The sequence below is a fragment of the Elgaria multicarinata genome, chromosome 1, assembly GCF_023053635.1.
Source record: "Elgaria multicarinata webbii isolate HBS135686 ecotype San Diego chromosome 1, rElgMul1.1.pri, whole genome shotgun sequence".
In the NCBI taxonomy this organism is placed as follows: Eukaryota; Metazoa; Chordata; class Lepidosauria; order Squamata; family Anguidae; genus Elgaria; species Elgaria multicarinata.
The window spans coordinates 213,269,933-213,286,312 of record NC_086171.1 but is presented as its reverse complement, the minus strand read 5'-3'; the positions used below and the strand labels follow the sequence as shown (position 1 = coordinate 213,286,312).

Here is a 16,380-nt window from a genome sequence, read left to right as displayed (position 1 = left end):
TGGAAAATAAATTGTATAAATACTTGGGTGTGCACAGAGGGTGTCTTTTCTGGTGCGAGGTACGCCATGGCTATCTCACAGACAGATCACCCTGGCTAAAAAGCAGAGCCCTGCCTTACGTGGTTACAACGCACCTTGGCTTTTCATGATGGTGCAAACGGTCACCTGTTGCAGCCCCTTCTGGCAAAGAAGCTTCTTGATCTCGACAACCTGAGCATTGTAAGGGGTCAGGACAGCAATCTCTTCTGGCTTCGTGGTCTTGTCCTCTGTCAGCGCCTTTGCTATTCTCACCTAAAAAAGAACAGGAAGATTTGTTTGTTCATTTATTTATTTACAATATTTATATACCACTCCCCTTTCAGAATTTCAGAGCGGTGGACAAAATAAAGTAGAATAAAAACAGATGAAATGGGGTGACCCTATGAAAAAGAGGACAGGCCTCCTGTATCTTTAACAGTTGCATAGAAAAGGGAATTTCAGCAGGTGTCATTTGTATGCATGCAGCACCTGGTGAAATCCCCTCTTCATCAACAACAGTTAAAGCTGCAGGTGCCCTGCCCTCTTTGAAATCTGGTCACTCTAGTATAGCTCCTGCAGCTTTAACTGTTGTGATGAAGAGGGAATTTCACCAGGTGCTGCATGCATACAAACGACACCTGCTGAAATTCCCTTTTCAATACAACTGTTAAAGATACGGGAGCCCTGTCCTCCTTTTCATATGGTCACCCTACATAAGCAGTTCCTGTCAGAACTGGGATTAAACTGAACATTGCTGGCATTTCCATTACAGTTGTTTTTGAGTAGGGTGACCCTATGGAAAGGAGGACAGGGCTCCTGTATCTTTAACAGTTGCATAGAAAAGGGAATTTCATCAGGTGTCATATTATATATGGAGAACCTGGTGAAATTTCCTCTTCATCAACAACAGTTAAAGCTGCAGGTGCCCTGCCCTCTTTTAAATCTGGTCACTCTTGTATAGCTCCTGCACTTTAACTGTTGTGATGAAGAGGGCATTTCACCAGGTTCTCCATATATACAAATGACACCTGCTGAAATTCCCTTTTCTATGCAACTGTTAAAGATACGGGAGCCCTGTCCTCCTTTTCATAGGGTCACCCTACTTCAAGGGGCATGGATTTATTTATTAAAACATTTGTATCCCACCCTATATCAGGGCGGCATACAGATAAAATCAGAACAATGTAAAACAATACATATACACAGCCCAAAATGTATTAAATCGTTAACAAACTAAAACCAGTAGAGAAGTTTAAAAGCAGTAAGAACAATTAAAACAATGTGCAACCTTGGAGAATGCACCAGTTGCTGGGGAACATGGGTGGGAGGGTGCTGTTGCACCATGTCCTGCTTTGTTGGTCACTGTTCAACAGCTACAGTACCTTTGTCCACCCAGCACCCTCCTTTTCTCCCCCACCCTGGCCCAGTAACTGGAAGACCAACTAGGTTCCTTCCATTACATCCATTCAACTCTACATTGATTAAGAAACTAAGAACTCACTACCACAAGATGTATTGATAGCCACCAATTTGGATGGCTTTAAAAGGGGGTTGGATCAATTCTTGGAGGCGAAGGCTATCCATGGCTACTAGCCCTGATGGTTATGTGCTACCTCCAGTATTTGGGACAGTGAGCCTGTGTGCACCAGTTGCTGGGGAACATGGGTGTGAGGGTGCTGTTGCACCATGTCCTGCTTGTTCATCCCTGGCCAATGGCTGGTTGGCCACTGTGTGAACAGAGTGCTGGACTAGATGGACCCATGGTCTGATCCAGCAGGGCTCGTCTTACGTTCTTATTTGTTATTTCATACCACATTGGTATGTTTAAATTGGCTTTAAAACAATATTATACACAGACCCTCGTGTATAATGTGTTTCAAAATGTGTTTCAAATATTATGTGTTGTCCTATTTGTGATTTTCATTATTATTAATGGTCCGCCCCCCTGAAGAAGGCCTCAAAAGAAGGGACGAGCCGAAACGCGTTGGGCTTTTTGGTTAATCTTGCATCCTGAGAAATTGTTTCTCTTCTTGGGGTAGTTGACTGGGATTTGAACTCTTGTCTCTGTCCTTGATTTAAGGTTGCCATCTGACCAGGAAAGAATGCCTGGCCCTTTCCTGCGCCTTTAACACAAGGGGTGCAGAACTTCTCTCAGCTCCAGAGCCAAATTCGAGGGCCATAAATACCAGCATGTTTTAGCTTAAAGTTCTTACTGACAGAAACTAAGGCTGAGGAGAGGAATTTCAACCGGTCAGAATGGGAAAAACTGCTAAAGAGCCAGAAAACCACCCAGTGGGTGGCTGGTTGCTCCGATGGGTAGTGAATCTACTCTAGGTTTCAGTCAGAACCAGGATGGATAAAAATCAACTATTAAAAAAAAATTAAAAAATGGATTTTTTTGATTTAAATCAGATCTTTTTTAATAAAATGCTTTTTGAAGAAAAATCTATCTAAAGATCGTTTTCTATTTAAGATACATTATAGTCCAAATGTTATCGATCATGAAATAAGGATTCGTTTTTAATTATGGTATGTAGCATGAGGCTGTATATTCACGCAATGTTTAAATTTTTTGGTAAATAAATTCCATTAATCTATTCACAATGTCATGTTCTTCCAGAGGTTTCTGCAAGATTATGGGGCCATTTTTATTATTATTTATTTTTAGCACCATCAATGTACATGGTGCTGTACAGAGTATCTAAAACAGCCTTCCTCAACCTGGGGCGCTCCAGATGTGTTGGACTACAACTACCAGAATGCCCCAGCCAGCTGGCTGGGGCATTCTGGGAGATGCAGTCCAACACATCTGGAGCGCCCCAGGTTGAGGAAGGCTGATCTAGAAGATATTATCACAGAGGCTTGGTTTTACAGTCCTCAAAACTGTGGATTTGTGTCTGCAGGGATCACAGACCCACTGTGCCTTTGCAAATCTATGTACACTGAAACAACCCCTTACCTCCTAAGTGCTAAGTTTCAAAAATGCAATGAATAGAGTATACTTTTTTTCGGGGTGGGGTGGGGAGTCACATGATTAAATCGAGTCTTTCTGAGTAGTGATTTAAATCATGATTTAAATCAAATTGATTTGAATCAAATCCACCCTGGTCAGAACCAGTCAGAAATCTAAAGGAGCGATCCAAGGTGAAGAAGCCTTCACTGAAACCACGAAATGATTGGTGAACAAGGGGAAAGGATTGGGCCATGGCTAGGGTGACCCTATGAAAAGGAGGACAGGGCTCCTGTATCTTTAGCAGCTGCATGGAAAAGGGAATTTCAGCAGGGGTCATTTGTATATATGGAGAACCTGGTGAAATTCCATCTTCATTACAACAGTTAAAGGTGCAGGAGCTATACTAGAGTGACCAGATTTAAAAGAGGGCAGGGCTCCTGCAGCTTTAACTGTTGTGATGAAGAGGGAATTTCACCAGGTTCTCCATATATACAAATGACACCTGCTGAAATTCCCTTTTCAATACAACTGTTAAAGATACAGGAGCCCTGTCCTCCTTTCCATACGGTCACCCTAGCCATGGCATTCTGGGGAATCCTAACTGGCCAGATTCAACCCCTGGGCCTAAGCTCCTAGACAATCTGGTGTGTTACAGCATATTGAAAACAGTCTAAGCAAATCCACGACTAAGCTGGGATTTGAACCCTGGCCTCTACCCACTAGACAAGGTTGCCAACTGACCAGATAAAAATGCCCCGGCCCATCCCTGTGACTTCAACACACTCTCCATCTACAGAAACCGGCATCTGAAGCTTCTCACAGCATGGCAATCAGGAATCACTGCCTGCTTATCTGTGCAGATCAAGGTGTTCCAAAAGGCAGAGGAGCAGGTAAAAGTTGGCAGTCCCAACCCAACTCAGCCACATCAGTTCTTGCTGAGAGGCCAGGAAATCCCTGCCCCTTGGCAGTTTCACTCACCACCTGCCCTGCTTCTTCGAAGTTGGCCCGGGAGTTCTCATTTCCATCCTCGGTGGAGATCATGAGGCTATTCTCTTTTCCTCCTATATGGCCAAAAATGACGGGGCAAAAGGGACGGTCCTTGTGATAGAAGGTGCTGCAGCCACGCTCAAGGTTGCGGTAGGTCTTCAGTTTGCCCTCATAAAATGCCTTGGATGGGAACACACAAATCTCATGGTGCTGTGTGGACAAAAAAAAAGAGACACGAATTCTCCCATGGCGATGATGGCTCAGCAACAGAGGGGAGGCTCTGCGGATAGCAGACACGCACTCATCCATCCTGCTACAAACCCAGTTCGGCCCTGTTCAGACAACACGCTAAACCATGCTATTGTGGTTAAGCAGCATGGTTTGGTGTGTTGTCTGAACGCGGCCGGTGTCTCCACATGTGCACTTCCCAAGAAGGCTCACCTGGCACCCAATTTGATAGGTTTTAGGTGTACAGGGAAAGGTGCACCATCATAGAATCATAGAATAGTAGAGTTGGAAGGGGCCTATAAGGCCATCAAGTCCAACCCCCTGCTCAATGCAGGAATCCACCCTAAAGCATCCCTGACAGGTGGTTGTCCAGCTGCCTCTTGAAGGCCTCTAGTGTGGGAGAGCCCACAACCTCCCTAGGCAACTGATTCCATTGTCGTACTGCTCTAACAGTCAGGAAGTTTTCCCTGATGTCCAGCCGGAATCCGGCTTCCTGTAACTCGAACCCATTATTCCGTGTCCTGCACTCTGGGAGGATCGAGAAGAGATCCTGGCCCTCCTCATAATCATCTGCCCAGGACATTTAACCTTTTAATTTCTCAATTTCCTAGTTGGTTTCTGCAAATGAATATTGTACATGGCGGTTCCTGTTTACGTCAATTTATATAATTTCTCTGACATTTCTAGATTACTTTGATTATTGCTTTTTAGCCATTTTGATGCAGACACAGAGTTGAAAGGGCGAGATAGAGGTTTTTCAAATTTGATTGATTAATTAATTAATTAATTAGCTTTTTCTTAGGGGCGAAGAGCCTCGTGTGGCGCAGAGCGGTATAGCAGCAGTTTCTGCAGCTGAAACTCTCCCCACGGCCTGAGTTCGTTCCCAGCGGAAGATGGTTTCAGGCAGCCGGCTCCGGTCGACTCAGCCTTCCATCCTCCCGAGGTCGGTAAAAGGAGTACCCAGTTAGCTGGAGGAAAGGTAATCACGGCCAGGGAAGGCAACGGCGAACCACCCCGCTATAAGGCCTGCCAAGAAAACGCCACCTCCCTCCAAGAGTCAGCAATGACTCAGTGCTTGCACAAGAGGTTCCTTTCCTTTCCTTTCCCCTAGATACCAGATGCTGGAGGCAAACACGGGACCCCATTTATTTATTTATTTGTGCCCTGCCTTACCATGAAAACATAGCCAAAGTGGCTAAAAATAATCATATGAATGTAAAGGAAACAATCAAAATGAAGAAAAGAAAAAAAACGTTGCTGTACTTTTTTTTAAAAAATGAGCAGATTAAAAACAAAATAATAGAAGAGCAGCCAATTAAAACCAGCATGTGCACACACAGAGAGAGCGCACCAAACGACAGGCAGAACAAGTGGGCTTTTTATGACGTATTAGATTCTTCTCCCTCTCTTCCTCCAAGGAACTCATTCACACGTGGTTCCTTGCCAGCCCCATTTTATCCTCACAACAACCCTGTGAGGCAGGGCCATTCGACTGCTCCATCAGAGCCGTCATGCTCTGCTTCTAGGCGGAGAGTCCCATGCTTACCATGCGATACTGGATGTTTAGCATCAAGGCCTGCCGCTCGTAGCGCTCAAAGAGGGATTTCTCCATTCCCAGTTTCCTGCAGAATTCATTGTGGACCACAGGTCTCAGCTGCTTATGATCCCCCAGAAAGACCACCTGGAAGAAAAGATGTGCAGGGCTGACGGTTCGTTCTTCCTCCTGCCCCAAACCCATCGCTGGTGGGCAAGGGAGCTCAGATGTACTTATTCATTTCACTCACTGTACAGTCATAGAATCATAGAATAGCAGAGTTGGAAGGGGTCCGCAAGGCCATCGAGTCCAACCCCCTGCTCAATGCAGGAATCCACCCTAAAGCATCCCTGACAGATGGCTGTCCAGCTGCCTCTTGAAGGCCTCTAGGGTGGGAGAGCCCACAACCTCCCTAGGTAACAGATTCCATTGTCGTACTGCTCTAACAGTCAGGAAGTTTTTCCTGATGTCCAGCCGGAATCTGGTTTCCTTTAACTTGAGCCCGTTATTCCGTGTCCTGCACTCTGGGAGGATCGAGAAGAGATCCTGGCCCTCCTCTGTGTGACAACCTTTTAAGTATTTGAAGAGTGCTATCATGTCTCCCCTCAATCTTCTCTTCCCTACTATACATGGATCGTCAGGAGTAAACCCTATGCAGTTCAATGGGGCTTACTCCCAGGTATGTGTGCACAGGATTGCAGCCTCAGCCTTTTTCACCATGCCTCGCTTTTTCCTGCTGTCCATGAAGACAAGCCACCTATGAAATTTATTTATTTATTACTGCATTTATATCCCGCCTTCTTTCCTCCAAGGAACCCAAGGCGGCGTACATAACACTCCTCTTCCTCTCCATTTTATCCTCACAACAACAACCCTGTGAGGTAGGTTGGGCTGGGAGTCTGTGACTGGCCCAAAGTCACCGAGTGGGTTTACGTGGCCGAGTGGGGACTAGAACCTGGATCTCCCGACTCCCAGTCCACCATTTTAGCCACTACACCACATTGACCTTTTCTGGTTGAAAAGAAATTAAAATTACAAAATGTGGGAAGCTCCCCCACCCACAAGAGTGGGAACTGAAGTTGAGGGGTTAGGGCTAGGGCTAGGGCGGCCCAGTTAGTTGCGCCAGGATAAGATCCCAGATTAACCAAGTTCAAGGCACCCTGGGCATAAGAACATCAGAAGAGCCCTGCTGGATCAGAGCAAGGGTCCATCCAGTCCAGCACTCCGTTCACACAGTGGCCAATCAGCTTCTGATCAGGGACCCACAAGCAAGACACAGTGCAACAGCAGCCTCCCTCCCATGTTCCCCAACAACTGTTCTATATAGGCTTACTGCCTCTGATACTGGAGATAGCACACATCCATCAGGGCTAGTAGCCATTGATAGCCTTCTCCAGGAATTTATCCAACCCCCTTTTAAAGCCATCCCAATTGGTGGCCACCACTACACCTTGTGGTAGTGAAATCCATAGTTTCACTATGTGCTGTATGAAGAAGTCCTTCCTTTTATCTGTCCTGAATCAAAAGTTAGGGTTTAACCCAGGGATGTGGAACCTCCAGCCTGCGGGCCTAATCTGGCCGGCGGAGGTTTTGCATCCAGCCTGCAGAGCCTTCGTGGTTCCTCCAGGGGTGTTTTGGCTCCGCCTCTTTTCCCTTTGGCCGCACCCACCAGTGGAATGCAGCCCCAATAGTTTCTCTGGATTGGAATTTAGCCCTTGGGCTGTTAATTTCCTTTCAACAGCCCTGCCCTAGCAGCTTATAACAGCCTGGAGGTGCGTAGTAGTAGTAGTATTTATTACATTTATATAAATGTAATAAATTCAAATTATCTCCCTGCCATGCTGTACTCTGACCCGCCACCCCCGTTACTGGCTCCAACAATACCAATAACGTGGTCAAGGTCAGGTCTGGGAGCCCAGCCCCAGACTTAGGGCCTTGCGAGACCTACCTGATAATCCATGTGGGAGGAGGGGCCAGGCCGAGCTAGTAGTAGCGCGGCCTGTAGGCCCCGTCCACACGTAAGACGCAACGGGGCCGAGGGAAGCCCCGTCGCATCCGCCATTTTTTTTCTCCCTTAAAGGGGCCGCGTGCACAGGAGTACACCAACAGCACAGTAAGTGGTTTTTTTTAAAAAAAAATAAAAGGTTTCCCGCTCCCCCTGCCCCTAATTCCCCCCCACGATGCCTGATGCCCCCCTGCCCGCTCGCTATGCCCTGTCCCCGTCCGCCATGCCCTTCCCCGTTCTTCTCCCCCCCCGGTCCGCCAGGCCCTGTCCCCGTCCGCCATGCCTGTCCCCGTCCTTCTCCCCCCCCGTCCGCCATGCCTGTCCCCGTCCTTCTCCCCCCCCCGTCCGCCAGGCCCTGTCCTCGTCTGCCATGCCTGTCCCCATCCTTCTCCCCCCCGTCCACCAGGCCCTATCCCCATCCGCCATGCCCGTCCCCGTTCTTCTTCCCCCCCCCCATCTCTCCTGCCGGGTCCGCTCTTTCCCCCGGCCCCCATCTCCCCCCCCCCGTGATTCCCCCCCCCCGGCCCAATGGGCACAGCGCTCCTATGGACGCATAGCGAGCAGCCGGGAAAAGCCATGGAAGTTGCTAGACTTTCCACAGCCCCGGCCTCAGCCCGAGGCTGCGGAAAAGCCGGGCCATAAGCGGATCCACTTATCCCGGGTCAAGGGAGGACTTAGCCCGGCCTGACCCCGGGATCCCCTCTGCGTCATCTGGATGCACAGCAGGGAGACCGGGCCTCACACCAGGCTAAGTCCTCGTCTAGCAACGGCCTTAATCCCTTTAGGACTATCTGAAACAGCAGAGTAAAATTCCTAGAAGGTGGGAAAGAAAAGAAAGAGGTCCTTTGAGAGTCCCAGCGGCACTACAAGGGTCCTGATCCGGGCCGGCTGGCGCACTCTGCTTCTACGTTGGGGACATCCTGCAACATTTTCTTGCACAGCCCCGCTTGTCATGATAGGAATCGGGAGTCACGAGTCATCCCCGTGAGGATAACCGGCCCACTCACCTTCTTGACCTTCTTGTAGTGCACCAACGGGATGAGGGTCTCTGGCTCTGTGGACATGGCGCACTCATCAATCAGCAGCTGCTCAACGTGCAGGTTCTTTTTTAGGGCAAGTCTGCAGGAGGCAGAACACGTGCACAGGATGACGTCGTGCCTCTCCAGTTCGTGCTTCCGTGCTTTGGACAGCACGCGCTTGTACCTGCAAGGCCACAAGGAACACCACTCAGTTCCATCACACGGCCCAGAACATTCTAGGCAAGGGGCAGGGGTAACTACTAGGGGTATGCAGAGGGGGTCTTCTCCACCCCGAAATTCAAGGCGGCACTTTGATAAGTAGTTACTAGGGGTGTGCTCTCCACCCCGGAATCATCTGAAAACCGCGAACATCCACAGTGCATTCATAGAATCATAGAATAGCAGAGTTGGAAGGGACAAGGCCATCGAGTCCAACCCCCTGCTCAATGCAGGAATCCACCCTAAAGCATCCCTGACAGATGGTTGTCCAGCTGCCTCTTGAAGGCCTCTAGGGTGGGAGAACCCACAACCTCCCTAGGGAACTGGTTCCACTGTCGTACTGCTCTAACAGTCAGGAAGTTTTTCCTGATGTCCAGCTGGAATCTGGCTTCCTGTCACTTGAGCCCGTTATTCCGTGTCCTGCACTCTGGGAGGATCGAGAAGAGATCCTGGCCCTCCTCTGTGGGACAACCTTTTAAGTATTTGAAGAGTGCTCTCATGTCTCCCCTCAATCTTCTCTTCTCCAGGCTAAACATGCCCAGTTCAATCTTCAATCTTCCAGAGAGGGGATTGGCTGCTTCTAAACCAATAGAATCATTTCAGAGCAGAGACGAGGCCAATAGGAGCTTCTAATGTCTCTGAAATTATCTGATTGTTTTTCAGGCATCAATGGTGTGTGTTTGTGTGTGTGTTTGGGTGAAGGTGTGTGTCAAATTGATTATCTCCATATTCGGAAGACGCTGACTGGGGTAAGGGTATATTGACATCTGTGGCTAACCAATAGCCATTGTTTATTTTATTTATTTATTTAAATATTTATATCCTGCCCTATATCACTAAGATCTCAGGGCGGCGTACAGATAAAAACGTACAGTATAAAACAATAAATATACACAGTTAAAAACAAATTAAACCATGATCCAAGTTAAAACAATATATAATTTAAAAGCAATAGATACAGTTAAAACAGTTAAAACAATGTGCCAGTGAGTTTAACCATCAAAGGCTTTGTTGAAAAGCCGTGTTTTTACTTGGCGTCAAAATGAAATCAATGTTGGCGCCAATCGGGCCTCCAGGAGGAGGGCATTCCACAGTCAGGGTGCCACCACAGAGAAGGCCCTCTGTGGTGGCACCACATGGTGGCATTAGCCACACTTGTCTTCCTGTCCCCTTCTCCAATCACAATGTTTTGTCCTCCTTGCCTGATGTCATTCTAGTGGGGAGATCTGCGCGCGCGCGCATGAGACAAAGAGAAAGATGTCTGCAACCAGCCAGGCAGCCACGGTCTCTTGGTCCGCTAATATTTCTAAGCTCTCTCTCCTTCTTAAAATCGTTAAAACTCCCAGCGCACTGTGTTTCTGTAGACCGCTGCCTCCCCACTGAAAAATTGTTTTAAAAATCCAAGCCTACTAGTGTGTGAGTGTTTGGCTGGCTGCTAGGCTTCCACTCCAGGGAGGGAACTCCTCGTCTTCTTCCTCTTCCTCTTCCTCCTCCTCCTCCTCCTCCTCACATACAGGGGGAAGCTTTTGTTGCCATGACTTGTGCCGCGCTCGCCTCCTTCTCCTCCTCGTCCTGCAAGCCTCTGCTCCTGTCCAGCGTCCTCTCTGTGTGCTGCTGTTGTGGCATTTACTAATTTATGTTTCCTTATTTATTTATTTATTTATTTATAATAGCACTAAGCACTTCTAGTTTTCCCGCTGCTTCGTTTCCCTCACCCACGCCACACAGGTCCAAGGTACGAGAGGTGCTGCCTGAGAGGACATTTGAGTTCGGACTTTAAAAATGCCCTATGAATCACCGCGTGCAGGGATCTGCTCCAAACCTGGCATGCCTAAAGCCCTCTTTAAAAGCACTTCTAGTTTTCCCGCTGCTTTGTTTCCCTCTCCCACGCCACACAGGTCAAGGTACGAGAGGTGCTGCCTGAGAGGACATTTGAGTTCGGACTTTAAAAAAGCCCTATGAATCACCGCGTGCAGGGATCTGCTCCAAACCTGGCATGCCTAAAGCCCTCTTTAAAAGCACTTCTAGTTTTCCCGCTGCTTCGTTTCCCTCTCCCACGCCACACAGGTCAAGGTACGAGAGGTGCTGCCTGAGAGGACATTTGAGTTCGGACTTTAAAAAAACCCTATGAATCACCGCATGCAGGAATCTGCTCCAAACCTGGCATGCCTAAAGCCCTCTTTAAAAGCTGTCACGGTGCCAAATTTCATGCGTTTATCTTTAAATCTTGAGGGAGCTGTGAGCGTTTCTGTTAATTCCCATTGGCTACAACGTAGCGGTGACCCATAAACGGAGTGGTTTTTCACCAAACTACCAGGCAGAGCAGAGAGAGGGACGCGCTCTGGAAATCGGGGCAGAGAATCGCCTCATCGAAGCGCCGCCTCGAATTTCGGGGCGGAGAAGACCCCCTCTGCACACCCCTACTGTAGGTTGGGTTCTGAAACCTCCTAGATAAAAACAGTGACAAAATCAAGGTTTCTCCACAAATGGACTTGCATTGAACTTACACCTCAACTTCTTCCTCTGTTATCTCCTCTCTTCTCTTCACACGTTCATCAAATGCCAAGATTTGGAGGGCATGAGGGTTTGATGGCTGACGGATCCGGTAGTGTAAAGTTATAAACCTGGGCAGGAAGGATGGGTTTTTTTGAAGTAAAAGTCTAAATATTGACAGAAACAACATTTACATGTTTTCTTGCAAATCACTCCCAACATCTGCAAGACACTAGTAGGGCAATAAACGTACATCGGTTTTCAGAAGGCCATTCCCTTGTGTCAAGACAGTACCTTTGGTTCAACAAGGTCCTCATGCTTCCTTCAGTATATCACATGGCTTCTTTATTGACGTTTTGCTAATACAACATTTTCTTAAATTTGACCAGTGAAAATGCAGATGATGGAGCCTGCTATCTTATGCCAACTTACTTGGGAGCCAGCCCCACTGAACTCAGTGAAATTAACTTCCAAATAAATATGCACAGGATTGCCATGTAAAAATCTTGAAACAGTTGGCAGCCGTACCAGTCACAGGCCATGGCTATGTGGGCAATCGCGAGATCATTGAGGGCAATGAGCTCGCGATTTTATGATCGTGAGAGCCGCCCCCCTCAGTCTACACTCGTCCAGGGACAAAGAGGACGTTGCGCCCGCCATTTTGTTAGTTTTTTTGAAGGAGTACACGAGTGCTCGAACAACAAACGTAATTGGTTTTTTAAATTAAAAAAAACGTCCTCCCACCCACCCCGCTCCTGATGGGCACAGAGCTCTGTGCCCCGTGCCCGACTCCCGGCTCGTAACGGTTACTTGGGAGGAGCCGGGACAATCCACACCACCCAGCCACACATTCCGCAGTCTCAGGATTTTATTATTATTATTATTATTATTTATTTATATAGCACCATCAATGTACATGGTGCTGTACAGAGTAAAACAGTAAATAGCAAGACTCTGCCGCTTAGGCTTACAGTCTAATAAAATCCTAGTAAAACAATAAGGAGGGGAAGAGAATGCAAACAGGCACAGGGTAGGGTAAAACTAACAGTGTAAAGTCTGCACAACATCAAGTTTTAAAAGCTTTAGGAAAAAGAAAACTTTTTAGTTGAGCTTTAAAAGCTGCGATTGAACTTGTAGTTCTCAAATGTTCTGGAAGAGCGTTCCAGGCGTAAGGGGCAGCAGAAGAAAATGGACGGAGCCGAGCAAGGGAAGTAGAGGCCCTTGGGCAGGCGAGAAACATGGCATCAGAGGAGCGAAGAGCACGAGCAGGGCAATAGCGTGAGATGAGAGAGGAGAGATAGGAAGGAGCTAGAACGTGAAAAGCTTTGAAGGTTAACAGGAGAAGTTTATATTGGATTCTGAAGTGAATTGGAAGCCAATGAAGAGATTTCAGAAGCGGAGTAACATGGTCAGAGCGGTGAGCCAAGAAGATGATCTTTGCGGCAGAGTGGTGAACAGAAACCAACGGACTGATGTGAGAAGAAGGAAGGCCAGAGAGAAGAAGGTTGTAGTAGTCCAACCGAGAAATAACCAATGCATGAACAAGAATCTTGGCAGAAGAGACAGACAAAAATGATCGAATCCTGGCAATATTATACAGGAAAAATCGACAAGATTTAGCTACTGCCTCAATATGAGGAATAAAGGAGAGCGAGGAGTCAAATATAAAGCCAAGGCTACGAGCTTCCTTGACCGGAGTAAGTGTAACATCATTGACAGTAAGAGAGAATGAGAGATGAGGAGAAGGTTTAGGAGGAGGATCATCCCAAGACGGCAGAAAAAGCGGGCTAAAAGGCTAGGGTGAGATCCCGGGGAAATGGCGGGATCATCCCTCCCTGCCCCCGGGATCCCCTGTGCGTCATGTGGATGCACAGGGATGATCCCGAGGTGATCCCCGGGGATATCGCCTGGTCTAGCCATGGCCACAGTATCAGGCGGTTTGCTCCCAAATGTTTCTCAGTGGTTTAGACATAATACCAACTCATGTTTTGAACAAGTCTAGAGCGGGTCTTGGTCTCCCCTCTCCCTCCTCATCTTTCCTCTTCCTCACCCCACCCCCTTTACTCAGTTTCCTTCCTGATTTGCAGTAGACACACCCAAAACGGCAGACTATGGTTTTGGCTTACTGCCCAAATCCAAACTGAGGCTGTTTCTACACTAGCCCGATAGTCCGGGCTGGTCACGGCTGAGTCCCTGTGCATCCAAATGACACACAGGGATTCCCGGTGGCCGGGGTGGGGCAGGCATGGGTTTTCCCAGGGATAAAGAAACTCTGGGAAAACCCAATTCTTTCCGCGGTCTCAGGAATGTCCAAAGACTGCAGGAGGCATGGGCGCCCGTCCCGCGCGTACTGGCAAGTAAGCAGGGCACCACAAATGGGCATGGGGTGGCACCAATTTTGCCACCCCTAGGATGGCAGGAGGGGAGTTGGGGGGCAGTTTCGTTTTTTTAAAAACAAACAAACTCGCATTTCCGATGGAGCGGGGCCTTGCTCTTGCACAACTGGCCCTGTTGCTTAAAAATAAATAAAATGGCGCCCATGCCGTCCCTAGACATGGCGGACCCAGAGGGAGGATCTTGAAACCAGGAAGTCCCAAGATCCTCCTCCCTCCCTCCCAGAAGGCCGGGAGGTGTAGAAAAGGCCTAAGACGGCAAACCAACTTCCAAACCATGGTTACAACCCTGGTTTCCAGGGCAAGCATACACCATAGTTTGTCAGCTAAAATGCAAGGGCAAACTATGGTTTGCAACAAACCTGGAAAGATCTAATTAAACTGTGAGCAAGGGAAGACAGGGGAGGGGGCGCGTAAGCAAAGGCTCCTTCTAGAATTGTTCTTACATTTGAACTATAAGAGCAAGATGCAAAATGCAAAATTAATCATGCCGCCAAACTATAGAACCGACCAGATTTATCCTTAAAACCAAAGGTGGTCAAGAACTGACTCTATGGGTGGGTTTACATTAAGCCATGATGGTTTTGTGTATTGTCTGTGGGATCTTTTCACCATCCAAGATGGGTTAATCCACCCAAACGCCCCACTCTGAGGACCTACACTCTGCAGAATGGGCAAAGGGGGGTTTGATTAGATAGTCTATGGCTTCTAATCTAATCCAGAGAGCTTCGGCTATTGGGCGGTATAAAAATGTAATAAAGAAATAAAGAAATAAAATCGCCGTTAGCAACCCATCATGGCTTAGCCTTCCATGGTGAACCCAGTGTCTGACCAAACAAGGAAACGGATAAGTTCAAACCTGATCTCTGGCTTGGATTTTGAGTCCCGCTGGGCTTTGTGGGAGATATGCAAACTGCTGCCAGGGTACGGGAACTCCGTGGACTCTATGGTTTCTCCATACACCCTCAGGAGCCGCGGAGACTCCTTCATCTTCAACAGCATTTCTGCAGAGGAAACAAAACAGCTACCATGACAACGAACTCTGCTGCCTGTTAAAGGTACCCGAAACGTAGATGCAGCCGACCACAACATTGTTCTTATTTTATACATTAAACTGTAACTGGGCATCACCTGTGAATCCCTGCCCCTAACAGGTTGATGTGACTCTTCATATTCTATTGGTTAGGCAGGTTGGTGAGTATGTCACAGAATGCTGACAACCGGATGATTACTGCAGGAGAAGAAGAAAACTGGCTCGACTAGAGATTATTTACTTATTTATTGGTTATTATTGCATTTATATCCCACCTTTTTTCCTCTTAAGGAACCCAAGGCGGAGTACCTAATCCTCCTCCTCACCATTTTATTCTCACAACACATCAAGAAGGACGCAGACAAGCTGGAGCGTGTTCAGAGGAGGGCAACGAGGATGATTGGGGTCTGGAAACAAAGCCCTATGAGGAGAGACTGAAAGAACTGGGCATGTTTAGCCTGGAGAAGAGAAGATGGAGGGGAGACATGAGAGCACTCTTCAAATACTTAAAAGGTTGTCCCACAGAGGAGGGCCAGGATCTCTTCTCGATCCTCCCAGAGTGCAGGACACGGAATAACGGGCTCAAGTTACAGGAAGCCAGATTCCGTCTGGACATCAGGAAAAACTTCCTGACTGTTAGAGCAGTACGACAATGGAACCAGTGACCTAGGGAGGTTGCGGGCTCTCCCACACTAGAGGCCTTCAAGAGGCAGCTGGACAACCATCTGTCAGGGATGCTTTAGGGTGGATTCCTGCATTGAGCAGGGGGTTGGACTCGATGGCCTTGTAGGTCCCTTCCAACTCTGCTATTCTATGATTCTATGATTCTAACCCTGTGAGGTAGGTTGGGCTGAGAGTCTGTGACTGGCCCAAAGTCACCCAGTGGGTTTCCATGGCCAAGTGGGGACTAGAACCCGGATTTCCTGACTCCCAATCCATTTTAGCCACTACACCACACTTGCTCTCGAGTTGTTGGAATAGGGGGCTGACATAGGACCTAGAGACAGGGCAGGCAGTATGCTTATTATTTTATTTATATATATAAAACGCTAAAGCAATGTGGTTTCGAGCTAAGAACTTAGTGTTGCTAAGCAACAGGATATATAAACAGGAGCTATACTAGAGTGACCAGATTTAAAAGAAGGCAGTGCACCTGCAGCTTTAACTGTTGTGATGAAGAGTGAATTTCACCAGGTTCTCCATATATACAAATGGCACCTGCTGGAATTCCCTTTTCAACACAACTGTTAAAGATACAGGAGCCCTGTCCTCCTTTTCATAGGGTCACCCTGTGCATGGTAATGGCCTCTCAAATAGGGTGACCCTATGAAAAGGAGGACAGGGCTCCCGTATCTTTAACAGTTGTATTGAAAAGGAAATTTCAGCAGGTGTGATTTGTATATATGGGGAACCTGGTGAACTTCTGTTTTCATCCCAACCGTTAAAGCTGCAGGAGCTATACTAGAGTGACCACATTTAAAAGAGAGCAGGGCTCCTG

At 47.7% G+C, this 16,380-nt stretch overlaps 1 protein-coding gene across 1 annotated transcript in view; it reads right to left on the bottom strand.

The window, feature by feature from the left end:
* The window catches only part of HELZ2 (helicase with zinc finger 2), a 90,421-nt gene that overhangs the window by 12,803 nt on the left and 61,238 nt on the right, over nucleotides 1–16,380 (bottom strand). The window contains exons 14-19 of the mRNA XM_063147290.1: nucleotides 14,709–14,853; nucleotides 11,471–11,587; nucleotides 8,733–8,928; nucleotides 5,733–5,867; nucleotides 3,950–4,168; nucleotides 135–291 (exon numbers count right to left, since the gene is read on the bottom strand). Coding sequence (XP_063003360.1) covers nucleotides 135–291; nucleotides 3,950–4,168; nucleotides 5,733–5,867; nucleotides 8,733–8,928; nucleotides 11,471–11,587; nucleotides 14,709–14,853 — 969 coding nt within the window. The remainder of the gene's footprint in view (nucleotides 1–134; nucleotides 292–3,949; nucleotides 4,169–5,732; nucleotides 5,868–8,732; nucleotides 8,929–11,470; nucleotides 11,588–14,708; nucleotides 14,854–16,380) is intronic.